The sequence below is a fragment of the Myxocyprinus asiaticus genome, chromosome 24 (genome assembly GCF_019703515.2).
Source record: "Myxocyprinus asiaticus isolate MX2 ecotype Aquarium Trade chromosome 24, UBuf_Myxa_2, whole genome shotgun sequence".
NCBI classification, from domain to species: Eukaryota; Metazoa; Chordata; class Actinopteri; order Cypriniformes; family Catostomidae; genus Myxocyprinus; species Myxocyprinus asiaticus.
This window is the reverse complement of record NC_059367.1, coordinates 42,068,289-42,086,612: the sequence shown is the minus strand read 5'-3', so window position 1 is coordinate 42,086,612 and position 18,324 is coordinate 42,068,289. Positions and strand designations below refer to the sequence as shown.

General features: G+C 37.3%; 1 protein-coding gene across 2 annotated transcripts in view; it reads right to left on the bottom strand.

Annotated features, from left to right (window-relative positions):
* Positions 1-18,324, bottom strand: part of LOC127415179 (probable G-protein coupled receptor 153) — a 121,846-nt gene that overhangs the window by 81,301 nt on the left and 22,221 nt on the right. For both annotated transcript variants that reach the window (XM_051653802.1, XM_051653803.1), the window contains 2 exons: positions 9,083-9,670; positions 1,694-2,126 (listed from right to left, as the gene is read on the bottom strand). In XM_051653802.1, coding sequence (XP_051509762.1) covers positions 1,694-2,126; positions 9,083-9,435 — 786 coding nt within the window. In that variant the 5' untranslated portion in view covers positions 9,436-9,670. The remainder of the gene's footprint in view (positions 1-1,693; positions 2,127-9,082; positions 9,671-18,324) is intronic.

The following is an 18,324-nucleotide window of genomic DNA, read 5'->3' as shown; positions in this document are numbered from 1 at the left end:
TTAATATATTACAACACCTTTAAATATTGTCTTTTGTACTTTATATACACTTTCACTCTATTCAACTGTCTATCATCCTGTCTATTTCAATTGTCTGAAATCATTAAAGATGCAATAAGGCTAGTTATCCTGGCTCTTGAATAGAGTTTGGCTCACTGTTTATCTGTTTTAATGCTGTGGCAGCAAAACATAGAGGGAACAGTATATACAGTTGTGCTCAAATGTTTGCATATCCTGGCAGAAATTGTGAAATTTTGCCATTGATTTTGAAAATATGACTGATCATGCAAAAAAACAGTCTTTTATTTAAGGATAGTGATCATATGAAGCCATTTATTATCACATAGTTGTTTGGCTCCTTTTTAAATCATAATGATAACAGAAATCACCCAAATGGCCCTGATCAAAAGATTTCATACCCTTGAATGTTTGGCCTTGTTACAGCCACACAAGGTGACACACACAGGTTTAAATGGCAATTAAAGGTTATTTTCCCACACCTGTGGCTTTTTAAATTGCAATTAGTGTCTGTGTATAAATAGTCAATGAGTTTGTTAGCTCTCACGTGGATGCACTGAGCAAGCTAGGTACTGAGCCATGGGGAGCAGAAAAGAACTGTCAAAAGACCTGCATAACAAGGCAATGGAACTTTATAAAGATGGAAAAGGATATAAAAAGATATCCAAAGCCTTGAAAATGCCAGTCAGTACTGTTCAATCACTTAAGAAGTGGAAAATTCAGGGATCTCTTGATACCAAGCCAAGGTCGGGTAGATCAAGAAAGATTTCAGCCACAACTGCCAGAAGAATTGTTCAGGATACAAAGAAAAACCCACAGGTAACCTCAGGAGAAATACAGGCTGCTCTGGAAAAAGAAGGTGTGGTTGTTTCAAGGAGCACAATATGATGATACTTGAACAAAAATGAGATGCATGGTCGAGTTGCCAGAAAGAAGTCTTTACTGCGCCAATGCCACAAAAAAGCCCGGTTACAATATGCCTGACAACACCTTGACTCACCTCACAGCTTCTGGCACACTGTAATTTGGAGTGACGAGACCAAAATAGAGCTTTATGGTCACAACCATAAGCACTATGTTTGGAGAGGGGTCAACAAGGCATATAGTGAAAAGAATACCATCCCCACTGTGAAGTATGCTGGTGGCTCACTGATGTTTTGGGGGTGTGTGAGCTCTAAAGGCATGGGGAATCTTGTGAAAATTGATGGCAAGATGAATGCAGCATGTTATCAGAAAATACTGGCAGACAATTTGCATTCTTCTGCACGAGAGCCGCGCATGGGACGCTCTTTGACTTTCCAGCACGACAATGACCCTAAGCACAAGGCCAAGTTGACCCTCCAGTGATTACAGCAGAAAAAGGTGAAGGCTCTGGAGTGGCCATCACAGTCTTCTGACCTTAATATCATCGAGCCACTCTGGGGAGATCTCTACCCCCTGCGTAAAATCATTAACAACAGCTCTGTACTGCACTATACTACACTGTGCTCTGTACTGAACCAATGTGGTTCGAACCACAGATGTGCGACATACTACGGTTTCAGAAAATAGGTAACTAACTAGTTAATTTCGCCAATGATGGTGGTTATGCAGTAAATTATGTCATTGTACAGGATACGCACTCCAGATTGTAAGACTGAAACTTACTGTTGTAAAATTGAAAACAAACACTCACCAATATGGGGAACCCAGTTAGAAAGTCGTATATGAAGACTATTCCACTGATAAGATAGGTGATCTGCAACGAAGTCTTGATGGGCTCTGAGCCATCAATGGACGAGCGTCTCTTGCCTTGGGCATCCTCCACTACGATGGTGGGCACATTAAATTTGTTCTTGTCCACATTTTGGCTCATCTGAATGGAGAAGGTCTGAAAGAGGGCAATCCCTATGCAGATGACGCCCATCACCACACTCCCGCTGATCAGCAGCAGGAAGCAGACACCGAAGCCCAGGCCGATCTCGGTCACAATGAAGCGGCAGTTGTCGTGGGTGTAGAAGCGTTCTGTGGTATCATGCCAGCCCACAGCGGGCAGTGTGGACAGAATGAACGAGACCATCCAGATGCCCATGACAGTATGGGCGGCCTGCTTCTTGGTATTACTCAACCTGGTAAAAGATAAATAAGATATAAAAGTCAACATGAAATTACAAAAGTAATATATTTCTGTCCTGTTTACTTCACCTCCACCTGGAGCTTTTATTTTGACCCTGAAAGTGCTGTCGTATTTATTAGCTTTTATTGTGACACAGGAAAGGCAATGTGTATTTGACTGTTTACAATGTCCTGATTTCCTGAAACGCTGTAACTTCCTCATTTTCAGTTATTCTGTGCCGCATTTGTAGATTTTTATAATTACTCGTATCGGTTAAAAATGTTTGGAATTGCGTGAATGCTTGATCCTTTATTACTTTGATTTCACAATGCACGTGAACTTATCTGAGAGCGCTGCCTTGCGCTAACACACAGGCAGGGTTGGGAGGGTTACTTTTGAAATGTATTCCACTACAGATTACAGACTACATGCTGTAAAATGTCATTTGTAATGTATTTCGTTAGATTACTCTATCAGTAACATTTTAAATACTTTGGATTACTTCTTCAGCACTGGTAGATTTTTTTCACTTGTTTTGACTATAAAAACTCTGCCAGTACAGTTAGACAAAATACACATGTTAAAAATACATTCTCTGAAAAACCTAAATATCTTATGCAGTGTTGTTTCTAAAACAAGATCAATCTGTTTTAAGGATTTTTAGATATTTTTACAGGAAAACAATACAAAAATTATCAAGAATAAAATTTTTGCCCTAATATCAAAGGTCTTACTAGGAAAAAAAGGAAATTATGATCCAACGTGCCTGGTAACGTGTGCATGTAAAATGGCTAGAAATAGCATTTTAGCTTAGCGTAAAGCTGACAATTTACACAAGGTTTATTTCTATTTCTTCTGCTCCAACTTACTTCAAACTTCAGCAAAAAAAAAAAGTAACGTCCTCTCACTTTCAACTGCTTTTATTTTCAGCAAACTTAACATGTGTAAATATTTGTATGAAGATAAAAAGATTCAACAACTAAGACATAAACTGAACAAGTTTCACAGACATGTGACTAACAGAAATGGAATAATGTGTCCTGAACAAAAGGGCGGGGAACATTTCTGGAAGGAATGGCCCTAGCCCTCTCCCTCCGATCCAACAGGTTCCAAACGTGCTCAATGGGATTGCGATCCGGGCTCTTCGCTGGCCATGGCAGAACACTGACATTCCTGTCTTGCAGGAAATCATGCACAGAACGAGCAGTATGGCTGGTGGCATTGTCATGCTGGAGGGTCATGTCAGGATGAGCCTGCAGGAAGGGTACCACATGAGGGAGAAGGATGTCTTCCCTGTTACGCACAGTGTTGAGATTGTCTGCAATGACAACAAACTCAGTCCGATTATGCTGTGACACACCGCCCCAGACCATGGCAGACCCTCCACCTCCAAATCGATCTGCTCCAGAGTACAGGCCTCGGTGTAACGCTTGGTGTTGCCATCCTGTACCTGTCCCGCAGGTGTGATATTCGGATGTACTGATTATGTGCAGGTGTTGTTACATGTGATCTGCCACTGCGAGGACAATCAGCTGTCCTTTCTGTCTCCCTGTAGTGCTGTCTTAGGCGTCTCACAGTATGGACATTGCAATTTTTTGCCCTGGCCATATCTGCAGTCCTCATGCCTCCATGTAGCATGCCTAAGGCACGTTCACACAGATGGGTTTTTATAACTGTGACCTTAATTGTCTACCGTCTTTAAGCTGTTAGTGTCTTAATGACTGTTCCACAGGTGCATGTTCATTAATTGTTTGTTTATGGTTCATTTAACAAGCATGGAAAACATTGTTTAAACCCTTTACAATAAAGATCTGTAAAGTTATTTGAATTTTTATAAAATTCTTTAAAAATGTCATCAAAATTCTTTTTTTTTTTTTTTTTTTTTTTTAACTTTGTGTTCACTAGTCTAATCAAAAGTGACCAGTAAATTTACATTTACAAGTAAAAAATCTTAAGTCCATGCATGTAATTATTAGTTATTTGTTAATCATCACACACTAGGTTAGGCATACTCAACAGGTAATATGTTTGTTGCATTTTATTTTAAAATAATGACTCTGCTCTTTGTAATGTGATTAACATTTGACACACTGATTAATCACTTATTCACTGTTGTCACTTTACTGCAGTGCTAATCAAAGTGTTTGTTTAAATTGTTGTTTTAGTGTGTAAAATGGTGTTTGTCCAGTTTATTGATTTGAAGAGTGAGATAAAGAAATGTATGGAGAGCCAAATGTGACAATATTAAAAATAAATAAATAAACATTTGCAAAGAAATGTAAGAAAAAAAAATGAAAATTGTACTTAGAAATATATAAATAAATGTTTAAATCAGACATAAATGAGTATTTTTACATTTATTTCTTTATGATATATTGTATTTATTTCCAAATTTATTTTTTTTCCTTTATACATTTATTTCCACATTTATTTCCTTATTTATGATATATTGTATTTATTTCCACATTAATTTATTATACATGTTTTTATTTACACATTTATTTTTTTCTATGTTTATTTTATTTCTACATTTATGTATTACCACATTTATGTATTTGGTAATGAGGGGGCATGTTTTCTACTTCAGGCATAGCAGTCAAACTCCGAGTGCTCCAGAGTGAAGCTTGGATCCACAGTGACATCTTGTGGTTGAGTCAAATAGGGAATGAATGAACTGCATTGTATGAATGACTTAAAGGTGGGTGATATAACCAAAATCTAATATCACTATTTAAGTCATTTCATATCATGGTAACTGTATGTACCTAGGGTGACCATACCTGTACGTACTCTTTTAGAAAACCCAGCCATCCGGTATTCAACTGAAAATCTTGACAGTCAATCTGAACTGAAACTACAACTTAAAAAGATCTGATAAATAAAAAAGCAGTACACATGAAACTATCAAGTTTAATCATATTTAATGTAAAAATGGTGGATGTTGGTGATAAAAGCTTGCATTTATTTAGGGCCAGTGTGTACATATAGGCTAGCTGTAGGGCAGCAGCCCAGCGATGTAGGCAATCGGGTGAAGAAAGAGAAACGCACAGCTATTTATTTGGAAATATTTGCCAGATCAATATGTTATTAACCTATTTCTAACCAATCTACTATCTTCCTGTTTAGATTTTAGATGGTGTTTAGCTTCAGTGTGGTTAGTTCCCTTCAGAACAGCCCTAAAAAAAATCGCTCCCTATATAGTGCACTCTGTGGGATTCAAAGACTATAGGGAATAGAAAATGAGTAATTATTTAGTCAAAGTTTTATTTGTGGTGATCTATTTTATGAGAATTAACACATTTGAAAAAATGTAAGAAATTGTATTGTTGTTAGTTTAATAAGCTATCACTTAACCAGGGGTTGCGTTAACTGAAAATTCTCCAACATATATAAATTTGTTGAAACTTTGATAGATGTTTCCAAATGCTGTCCATCATTCTGACAGATAAAAAAGAAACAAAACCATTTAGTGTATCAGTTTTATTTTAACGATCGTTATGTGACTTCTCTCTCTCTCTCTCTCTCTAACGTTTGCTGTGCATGTGTGTGCCCTGTACACCTGGTACTGAAGTGGATGGGTGAGACACATCACCATTTACAACTGATGTTATATAATATGCATCTTTTGACCACTTGTGGTCAGATTTCCAAAAAGTAGAAGAACAAAAAGAAAGTGAAAAAATCAGCACATAGTTTCTGACAGTTAGGTTTGCATTTAACCTAAGCACAGACATGATATATAAAGCAGAATGATCTGCTATTGTAGTAGAATACATGTATTAACTGAACTTCAGGTGTTTGTGCTTCTTATCTGTGTCACTGCATGTTGACCATGCACACTGAAGATGTTCTGTGAAGTAGCCTATTGTGCAGGTGTATGCACTATTTAAAATTGTCCATTCGGACAGTTATTTCCTTTTAAAGATGCTCAAAACTGACAAAGTTTAGAAATCTTGTTTTAGAGCATCGGGTGATTGACAGATAGATCTTTCACCCTAGAACTTTTTGGTTTTATCAGATTTGCACTTGAGAAGTAAAAACAAATCCATCATATTCTGCATCCACTGTTATGCATATGCCATCATAAAGGATGCTACACCCCTGGATGTAGCCCCAGTACTTATGAAACGAAAACAAGTATGAAGGCTAAAGATCATTCATTCATTCCCTTTTTGACCTATTTGACTCAACCACAAGATGTCACTGTGGATTCAAGCTTCACTCTGAGGTTGATCGCTATGCCTGAAGTAGAAAACACACACCCTAATTTCCATGTGGACAAAGAAATGTAGAAATACATAAATGTGGATGTAGAAATAAATATATATGCATATAAATATGGAAATAAAAACATATATAAATAAAAAACATAGGAATAAATAAATGTATAAATGAGGAAATAAAAGTGGAAATGAATAAATGCAATAATGTGTTAATAAGGAAATAAATGTATAATTAAATTTCTTTGCAAATATATTTATTTATTTATCTGTTTTTAATATTGTCACATTCTATCCTCCATAGGAATATAGATTCAGTTAAATTGAAATGATTATCTCATCATTGAATTTTGTTAACAGTATGTTAAAGTATACTAGCATTCTTATTCTCTGTTCAAAATGTCAAAGTAAGTTTTACGTTCTTATGCAGCCATGTCAACTTTGAACGTGTGCTACGTTACATAGAAGTTTTTTGGTTCATGTTGTCCAGATTTCAAAATATAGTTTTGCTTCAAAATAAACCTTTGATTCACAGACTCAAAAAGTAATTTTTACACTATATCTATAGCACTAACAACCACCGGAGACTGATTTATGCTTACGACACAAACCTGACACTTTCCAAACACACTATACCTAACCAGGTCCTCAAGAATTAATGCACTAAAAGAATTATTTTAGGTGTTCCCATCTCAGAAAAAAAAAAAAAACAAAAAAATCCCATTGTTGTTGTCTGTGATAGGGATGGACCTTAAAACTTATAACAAGTCGGTAGAGTCTTCAAAGCATCAGTCTAGATAAGAGCTACCTACACCCTGTACCATGTCTGGTCTTCAGCAGTTGGTATAATTACAATTGTATTAATCTACTTTGAACATAATACAACAGTTTTAGAATACACAGAAACTGGCTTCTGTCTTGTTTTAAACACAACACTATTTGTTGAAACCACTTGATGACTCTTTTTATTTTGTTAGTCAGTGTGATACCTTCAGGATGTCTGAAGCTCATTCTACCTGAGCCAAAAATTCCACCAATGCAACAATTCATTCATGTTTGAGCTCTCAGAAAGATGTAAAACACGTGGGTTGAAGATATAACTAAAACTTAAAAAGTTTTGAAACACTTACTTATTCTTTATTATAATTATTATTATTTAAATGTTTTTCTTCCACATTTTAGAATAATAGTAAAGTCACCAAACTATGGAATAACATGGGAATTATGTTGTGACTAAACAAAATCCCAAATAAATATATTTATATGCATAATATATTAATATGTTATATTTTAATATCTTCAAAGTAGTCACCCTTTGCCTAGAATTTTCAGAAATGTACTCGACATTTTCTCACCCAACTTCTTGAGGTTTCACCCTGGGATGATTTTTAAACAGTATTGAAGGAGTTCCCATCTATGTTGGGCACTTATTGGCTGCTTTTCTTTATTATTTGGTCCAAGTCATCAATTTCAAAAACTTTTTTTTTAAATTACATTTTTATTAAAAATGAAATAAATTAATATGGTGGCACAATTATATTTTTGTCTACAAAACTAATTTCAAACATTTAAGCATACACCTTCAGATCAAAAGATTTTTAAGATCATGAGAAACACTTCAGTCAAGTGTTTCAAAACTTTTGACCTGTAGTGTGTATATATTATGTATATACGTGTGTGTGTATGTATGTATGTATGTATGTATATATATATATATATATATATATATATATATATATACATACACTACCGGTCAAAAGTTTTGAAACATTTTTATTTTATTTCTTTTTTGACATTTTTGACCTAATATTGACCTTAAGACATGCCAGTCTATTGCATACTGTGGCAACTCAAAAACAAACACAAAGACAATGTTAAGCTTCATTTAACGAACCAAATAGCTTTCAACTGTGAATTATAATGGCAAGTGATTTTCTAGTACCAAATTAGCAATTTAGCATGATTACTCAAGGATAAGGTTTTGGAGTGATGGCTGCTGGAAATGGGGCCTGTCTAGATTTGATCAAAAATGACTTTTTTCAAATAGTGATGGTGCTGTTTTTTTACATCAGTAATGTCCTGATTATACTTTGTGATCAGCTGAATGCCACTTTGGTGAATTAAAGTACCAATTTCCTTCCGAAACAGCAAAATCTGTACATTATTCCAAACTTTTGGCTACCAGTGTGTGTGTGTGTGTGTGTGTGTGTGTATATATATATATAATAACATACCCTGTTTGTTAAAACATTATTGTGTCAAACTGAGACTGTTCTCCTATTTTGCAGAGTGAGTGAGTGAAATACTACAAACTAAACTTTTTAAAAAAAACTTTAAGTTAATGCTATCTTTTTTTTTCTCAGTATGATATGTTACCAAATCTTGGGGACATCTCTCTCTCTCTCTCATTCCTAAGACACATGGACAGGAGTGGGGGTTTGTGAATGAGGAAGTCTGGAGAAGACTGAACCCCTCTCTCTCTCAAAAAATGTACACAATCTGTTATAATTTCAACTTTTTGCAATATACATAAATAATAATCACATAATGGAAAAAAAATCACTCTGATGTTAGAACATTTTAGATTTTAATATGCCATGTCAGGATGTCATGAAAAAATGGAATGATGTAATCATGTGATGACGTAAAAGAACAACTGTTTTTCATTGAAACAAAAAGTTCGAAAGAACTGATTCACATAAATGAATTGGACACATCACTTCAACAAAAATCAGCTCAAGTGACTTACCTATAATTGACAGGCCATCGGACCATCCACATGCGGTGGTAGGACAGAGAAGTGACGGAGAAGCAGGTGACCAAGGTAAGGGTGTAGAAGGTGGAGACGAAGACCTTGCAGAGTCCTTCGTTCCACTCATAGTTTGAGTGCTGTCGACGCAGCTGAATGACGCAGTACATGGTGATGGGGATGCCCATGTTCAGGATGTGCGTGCCAGCCAGAGTGCAAATGAGGAACTCCAATGGCTTCCACTTCTTCTGCTTGGCGCTCACGCTCAGGATGCCCCAGGTGTTGGCCAGGATGGACACTCCCGAGCAGACCAGCCAAGCCAGTGCGTTAGTGCTGATGACCTCATCGTTCATGGTGGAGCAGCCTGCGAGAGCTGGTGGGGGTTGGAATGGCGCAAGGTGCAGGAGCAGCGGCGGGTGGGGGCAGGTACCAGGCCTGAGCAGGCATTCCTACAGGGGTGAGCAGTGCTTCCTCTGGAGGTGATGAGAAGACAGGACAGGGGGCATAGCAGTGTAAGGGGGTGCTGGGGTCAGCCAGAGGAGGAGCATGCGCACACGCACTGAGAGCCGTTACAGTGCCCTAACAATCCTGCAATGAAAAGGACAGGTGTTGGATAAGTGGCTTGAGCTGTGAGTTGTCACAAAAATAATTTATATAGAAAATGACAACCAAAAACCAGGGTGCAATAACAGTCATTCATCCAGTCAGATTCCCGTGGACGGACCCTTCATTTGAATAACATAATGAAATATGAGTAACACCGAACTTTTTGTTTAATTCTCAGCTTTGTCTCTTCAAACACATCTAAAAAAAAAAAAGCACTCATCCATCTGGTGTCTTCTATCAACACAGAAGTAGCAAGCAATAATGCAAGCAGCTATGAAAATTTTTGCTGTTTCTTTGTGCCAAAGATGCTTGACAAAACTAATATTATGCCAATGTTTATGTCACATAAAGGGTTTACGGTAAACAGAATGCTGTTTAATGTATTCTAAATATGTCGTGGATTGCAGGCTGGATGATTTCTTAGGTGGGTGGGTAACACTTTGCAGAACGTTGAGCATCTGTGGACATGAACATATATATGCATTGAATATGGCTTTATATTTCTTAAAGGTTTTTACAGATTTTCTTAACTGTCGATTACCATTAAGACTTTGTGAAATAGCTAAAACTATACATTCTGATATGTTTCAGCCTTTTCACAATATTACATTTATTGATTTATCTTGATATTTATGTACAGTGCCCCACAAAAGTATTTGGAAACTTTAGACAAACTTTAAAATGCATGCAGGTCTTAACAACATATCAAACCAAGTTATATTTATTTTAAAAAATCTATTTCATGACTTTACAAATAATAACTTGTAAAACTGCATGTGTATGAAAAATATAATGTATGAAAATGCTTTTATCTTATTGAAGTCTTGAAGAATGTCCCAAATGCACATTTTTATAACTCATAAACCCTCATGGACTCGCTGACTAGTGCCCCATCGGACTGCACTCGCTTACACACCAAAGTCTGGACTCAAAGGAGGACCGCAAGGGCTTAGGGTGCATTTGAAACAGGGCCTGTTCTGCCCCATTTCTCAAGATATTATTAATGTGTGAAGTGTAGTTGTTTATCGCTACCTAGAGGACACAAAAATAATAGCAAGCAGTTTTATAACAGGAGAAAGGAAGTACTGAGACCTCATGGCCAGTACATCAGATACTCAGGCTGAGTTCGAAACGGCATACTACCCATACTAATCTTACTACTTCTGCCATGTTTGTCTATGGCAGAAATAGTAGTAGTATGGAAGTACGCCATTTCGAATTCGACCACAGTCAATGTCATCCTGGATTACCTCTTTAATCATAATTTTTGAATGGTTTATGAGAGCAATAGTTGTACATTTTGCATTCTTTGTTTATATAACATATATGGAGATATTTTTGATAATCTAATGTTTGGAAGAATTATATTTAAGGGTGTATAATATTACCATTAGCATGTTAACTAGCTTGATATACACTGTAAGTAATATAATATATAATATAATTACTAAATGTGCATAATGTCAGTATTCAGCTCGAGTAATGTAGGCATATATTTAGTTGGTTTTTGAAACCTTCTGTCAAAAGTGTAATTGAAAACTATTTCTTTCTTTTTAGTTTCACTCTGATTCATTATAGAGTTGAATCTGCTGTACTTAAAAATACTGAAGCTTGGATGCTTGTTTTCCTGACTCTATGATGAATGGAGTTTGGCTTGCTGTCAGTCTGCGTAAAATGTTATGCACGGAGGGAAGACGGTATAGTGAAAAGCTAAAGGATAACCAAACAAACATCAAAAACAAACATGGAGGATGAATCCAGCAAAAGTGTAAAAACTTCTTCAGCTGGCTCTAAACACACATCTTCTTCAAGATCTTCAGCTAGTAGTGCAGCAGCCAGAACAGGAGCTGGAGCCGAAGCTGCACGTGCACGTGCATCATTTGCAGAGATAGAGCTGATCATGAAAAAGAGACGGTAAGACTAGAAGCTGAGAAAGCCACAGTGGAAGTTACACTTGAAGCACTACAGGTGCAAAAAGAGGCAGTTGCTGCTCAGGCTAAGGTCAGTCATACACGGTACGAGTTCTAACACTCGGGAAGGTCATGAGCCCCTGCACACGTTACGAGTCAGTTTATCTGAAAATCATACAGATGCAGTGGTACACGACACGACTTAATGACCTGGTGAATTCCAGAGCAAAGGTCGGGCAAGGAGGAACCGGCTGAACAATAAACATAAACTTTTAATGCATAAATGAACTTAAAACAACATAAAACACAAGGACACAGACACACATGCAACCGCGTGCATCTCTCTCTCTCTCTAACCAGCATTTTCAGAATGAAGCTGTCAGTGGAGGTGTAAGCATCGATCTTCCTTCACTCATTGAATGTAATGAAATCCTTGACAACAGGTCAGAGATACCAGCCCCAGAGGTAGCACTTTGCCACCCTCATTTGAAGCCCACTGCAAAACATATTCCAAAACTAGATTAAAATGCCCAGATCTTGCTTTTGCTTGGGAGGGACCTCATCAGAGTGCACAAGGTCATACAGCAAATCAACGGTCCTCACAATTCCCCATTTGCTCATAGACTTGATTTAGGCTGGGTCCTAATAGGTGAAGTCTGCCTTGGTAATGCTCACAAGCCAACCATAAACAGCTTCAAGACAAATGTGCTTGAGAATGGCAGACCTTCCTTTCTTACATCTTGCCCCAGTCACATCTCTTTGAAAGGCAAATTATGGCAGGGAGTCAACACAATTCAATTCACCAAATGCAGACAGAACAGTCAGTAAAACTGCTGATAATCTTGGTCACACAGTTTTTGAGAGGACAAAAGATGACAACAAGTGTGCTCTCTCCTTAGAAGACAAAATCTTTATGGAGATCATGGAGAAAGAGTTTCGTAAAGACAAAACAAACTCCTGGGTTGCTCCTCTACCCTTCAAAGCACCTTGACTACTACTTCCAAACAATCGAGAACAGGCACTCTCACAGCTTATCTCCTTAAAGCATACTCTTGACAAAAAGCCTGTGATGAAGACTTTCTTTGATTCATGGAAAAGGTGTTTGAGAACAAGCATGCTGAACTGGCACCTCCACTGAAAGAAAACTAGGAATGCTGGTATCTGCCAATTTTAAGAGGCTACCATCCACGAAAACCAGATCAGATAAGGGTGGTCTTCGATTCTAGTGCACAATTTCATGGCATCTCTCTAAACAATATCCTTCTCACAGGGCCAGATTTGAATAACTCACTCCTGGGGGTGCTGAACCACTTTTGAAAGAGCCAATAGCAATAACTGCCGATATACAGCAGATGTTCTATGGTTTTGTGGTGAAACAAGATCACAGGAAGTACCTGAGGTAGACAATGACATGTCAAAGGAGATCACTGAGTACCAGATGCAAGTGCACGTCTTTGGAAACAGTCCTTCCCCTGCCATTTCCATCTATGGTCTGAGACATGCTGCACAAGAAGGTGAGCATGAACATGGGTCAGATACACATCAGTTTGTAGAACGACACTTTTATATGGATGATGGGCTGATATCTTTGCCGACGGAAGCAGATGCCATCAATCTGCTAAAGCGCACCCAGACAGCACTTGCTCAATCAAACCTAAAAGTCCACAAAATTGCTTCAAACTCTGCCACAGTGATGAAAGCCTTTCCTCCCAAGGATCTACCCAAAGGCATAAAGGACTTGGATCTTTCCAATTAAGCTCTTCCGTGCCAGAGGAGTCTTGGATTATGTTGGGAGATTGGTCCAGATACATTCACCTTTAAAGTCGCAAATGCAGAGAAGCCTTCCACTCGCTGTGGAGTGTTGTCTATCTTAAACAGTCTTTTTTGACCCTCTTGGCCTAGTAGCACCAGTGACTATAAAAGGAAGAGCTCTACTGCGAGAAATCTCTCTTAATTCAGGTGATTGGGACACACCACTTTCAGATGACAAACAAGACATGTGGGAAGCTTGGAAACCTTCACTAAAGGATTTAACCTGTACCCCCCAAGAACTGATGTCACTTTGCTTAAATTAGTTCACATTTACTATATAGTCTAGTCAAAAAAGAGTTAATAATGTTGATAAATTATAAATATGTATAATTTGTCAATATTATGAACAATTTTGAACAGCACACTATATAGTATATTTGAACTCATTTAAGCAAAGTAAAGTCAAACCCATGGGTGGGTTCAATGAGCATCAACAGGTTAAAGAACCTTCAGATCCCACGCACATACATTTCACACTCACTCTCCAAAGCTAAGCACACAGAGTTGTGTCTCTCCTCAGATGTATCCAACAAGGTTATAGATGCATTAGCCTATCTTTGAGTCATTACTGAAGATGGACAAAGTCCAAAGTGTAGGATTCATCTTAGGCAAAGCTAAACTTGCCCCTCAGCCAGAAACCACCATCCCACATTTTGAATTGTGTGCAGCAGTGTTATCTGTGGAAATGGCAGAACTAATACTTGAAGAAACTGACTTCAAGCCAGATACAGTCAAATTCTACTGTGACAGTAAAGTAGTTCTCGGCTACATATTCTATGAAACCAGATGTTTCTTTGTACAGTATATGTGCACAACAGAGTGCAACGCATTCCGCCAGAGCACAGTTCCAGAACAGTGGCATTTCGTACCAACGAATCAGAACCCAGCTGATCTTGCCATCAGGTCAGTACCTGCATCTCAGCTTCCCAACACACAATGGTTCACTGGTCCAATTTTTTTGCACATGCCCTTCGTAACTCACCAAGTTGGTCTGTCTAGAACTGGATGCAGAGATCCAGACACAAGTTACAAGTCTTGTCACTCAAACTACTGAAATGCATCTTACCTCAGAACGCTTTAAACGTTTCTCTTCCTGGAGTTCACTTCTGAGAGCCATTGCACTTCTCATCCATATTTCTCACATATACAAGTCTAACTCATCTGCTCTGTCAAATGAATGCAAATTTTGGCACCTATGCAAAAAACCTCGGACTCCTCAAGAGATGTTTGGAGCCAAGCATATATCCTTAAATCTGTGCAAAGAGAAACATACAGTGATGAGCTAAGAGCCTTGGCAGAAGAGAAAAACATCCCAAGATGCAGTTCACTTTGGAAACTTAATCCACAGATTCAAGATGGTCTAATTAAAGTAGGCGGATGCCTAGAAAATGCTCCTTTAGACCAGGATGAGAGAAATCCCATCATATTGTCAAAAAACAGCCATGTCACATCACTGTTAGTGTGAAACTACCACCAAGAGGTGAAACACCAAGATCGTCAATTTACTGAAGTAGCCATCAGGGCTGCAGGCTTGTGGATTGTAATTGGTTAAAGGCTCATCAGTTCCATCCTGCATCACTATGTTACATGTTGGAAGCTGAGAGGAAAATGAACACAACAAAAGATGGCAGATCTTTCACCAGAACACCTTAACATGTCCCCTACATTCACATATGTGAGCTTGGATGTATTCGGCCCATGGACTGTCATCACCCGTCGCACTAAAGGAGGTGCAGCAATCATTAAACATTGGGCAATCGCTAGAGCAGTGCACATCAAAGTGATAGAAGCCATGGATACATCTAGCTGTATTAATGCTTTACATCACTTCTTTGCTATTCGGGGACCGGCAAAACATCTCAGATCTGATTGTGGAACTCATTTCGTCAGAGCATGCAGAGAACTGCAATTCACAAAAGACCTGAATGTTCAGAGATATGTAAGTGAACAAGGTTGTGCATGGGAATTCAACCCCCCTCACGCATCACAAATGGGATGTGCATGGGAACGGATGATAGGGGTCGCACACAGAATTCTTGACAGTATGTTGCTGAAAAACAAATCTACCCAGCTAACCCATGAAGTTCTGTGCACATTAATGGCTGAAGTGTCAGCAATAATCAATGCAAGACCATTGATTCCAGTCACCGCTGATTCAGAGACACAGATTTTCCTAACCCCTAACATGTTGCTCACCCAAAAGACTGGTTCAGCTATTCCTTCTGACAACTTCACAGAGAAAGATCTCTTCAGAAGCCAATGGAGATGGGTACAGGCTCTTGCAAATGAGTTCTGTACTCACTGGAGGCGAGAGTACCTTCCCATCTTGCAACACAGATGCAAATGGACTGTAACACATCCCAACCTCCAAGTTGGGGACATTGTTCTCTTGAAGCACAGTACCCTTTCTCGCAATGAGTGGCCTATGGCAGTGGTCACTTCAAACTTTCCAAGTACTGATGAAAGAGTGAGAAAAATAGAGGTAAAGACTACCTCTCAAGGCATACCCAAACAATTCTTCAGACCATTCTCAGAGGTTATTCTGCTTCTTCCTAAAGAGGACTGAAATTTAATATTAGTTATAGTGATGTCTAATGACGTCAGGTGGGGAGTGTTCTGCCCCGTTTCTCAGATATTATTTATGTGTGAAGTGTAGTTGTTCATCGCCACCTAGAGGATACTGAAATAATTGCAAGCAGTTTTATAACAGGAAACAGGAAGTATTGAGACCTCATGGCCAAATATCAGATACTCAATGTCATCCTGGATTATCCTCTTTAATCATCATTTTTGAATGGTTTAAGAGAGCAATAGCTGTAATTTTTGCATTCTTTGTTTATATAACATATATGGAGATGTGCATAATGTCAGTATTCAGCTCGAGTAATGTAGGCATATATTTAGTTGTTTTTTTTAAACCTTCTGTCAAAAGAGTAATTAAAAACTACTGTATTTGTTTCTTTTTAGTTTCACTCTGATTCATTATAGAGTTGAATCTGCTGTACTTAAAAATACTGAAGCTTGGACGCTTGTTTTCCTGACTCTATGATGAATGGAGTTTGGCTTGCTGTCAGTCTGCATAAAAATGTTATGCACGGAGGGAGGACAGTATAGGGCCTATAGTGACACGAATTCCTCACTTCATACTGTGCCATAAGGTAAAGAAACTCCCCATGGCATTGTGCAGTATACAACATGCTAAAACCATCTGACAAAACTTTTCAGGCTGTATAGGAGCATTCCACCAGCTGCATCATCCAACGGCCTAAAGTAAGTTGTTTGTGAGCTGTCCTACTGTGTGCACGGGAGAACAAGAACCCAGCTCGAGCATTCAGCATTCATGAGGATGCCCATGCGAGGCTTATTTGTTTCCATTTATTTATTCAAATGTTTTTAGGCAGAATTATTATTTGTGTGTATCTTTATACATATGCACAGACGTTATGAGCGAGCATTATTAGGCAGCATATTCAAACAAATGTAACTTCCAAAAACTGTCAAGACTCTAAACCTGTGCTTTCTTTTAATGTGCTGATTGGCTAGCCATATTTTCTATTTTTAAACAGGACTGTCAACTGTTTATTCATTCATTTCTATGTATATCATTGTGTCAGATGTCATATTCTCTTGGTAATAAAAATGAAAGAATGAAAGAAAGAGAAAAAGTGAACAGAATTGTTCTTCATGGGAGCAGAATAATTATCAAATGAAATATTGTAAAATATCTGAATAAAAACCGCAACATTAAATGAATTAGACTGGAAGTATTGTGACCACATTATTTGTATAATATTTGTCTCAGTGCATGCATTTGAGTTTTATTCTACATATATAATAAGATTTCATACAAAGGTGTACACTACAGTCTTCAAAGACAAAGGACAACTGGCTCTAACAAGGACAGAAAAAGATGTGGAAGGCCAGATGTACAACTAAACAAGAGGATATTTTAAATACGTATTCCCGTTACATGTATTCCGTTACTCCCCAACCCTGTTAAGGTGTGATTTATTTTTTATTTTTCTGAATGTGCGCTTCATACACCTTAAGAAGTAATTTTTACATATTTAACTTGAAATATATAAATCAAATAATAAAATAGGGGTATGTGATTTCCTTTTAAGGCTTTAAAAACTTAATGATATGAAAAATTATGTTTTAAATATCAAAATATTTCTCTATATACAGGGTTGGGGAGTACCGGAATACATGTAACTGCAATACGTATTTAAAATACAAAATATAAGTAACAGTATTCCACTACAGTTACAATTTAAATCATTGGTATTTAGAATACAGTTACATTCAAAAAGTATTTTGATAACTGAAGAGATTACTTTGCATTTTATTGTCATTTGTTTCATTTCATATTTCGTCCTTTCAGATGGAGAACATTTATACATATCAATTATCTAAAAATCCTTAAAACAAGCTGAATTAGATTGATCTTGTTTTAGAAACAACACTGCATAAGATATTTAGGTTTTTCAGAGAATGTATTTTTAACATGTGTATTTTGTCTAACTGTACTGGCAGAGTTTTTATAGTCAAAACAAGTGAAAAAATCTCCCAGTGCTGAAGAAGTAATCCAAAGTATTTAGAATACGTTACTGACCTTGAGTAATCTAACGGAATACGTTACAAATGACATTTTACAGCATGTAGTCTGTAATCTGTAGTGGAATACATTTCAAAAGTAACCCTCCCAACCCTGTATATATATATATTTGATAAAATATGTCTCTCTTTTTGGTCAACTTTTGTTTTAGTAAATTTTACATTTACGCTGTTCTTTTTTAAAATAATATATGTTACATTATATATTTTTATAAAAAATAAAAAATACTTAATAAAATATTATATAAATATAATAATATATATATATGCAATAATATATATATGCAATATATATGT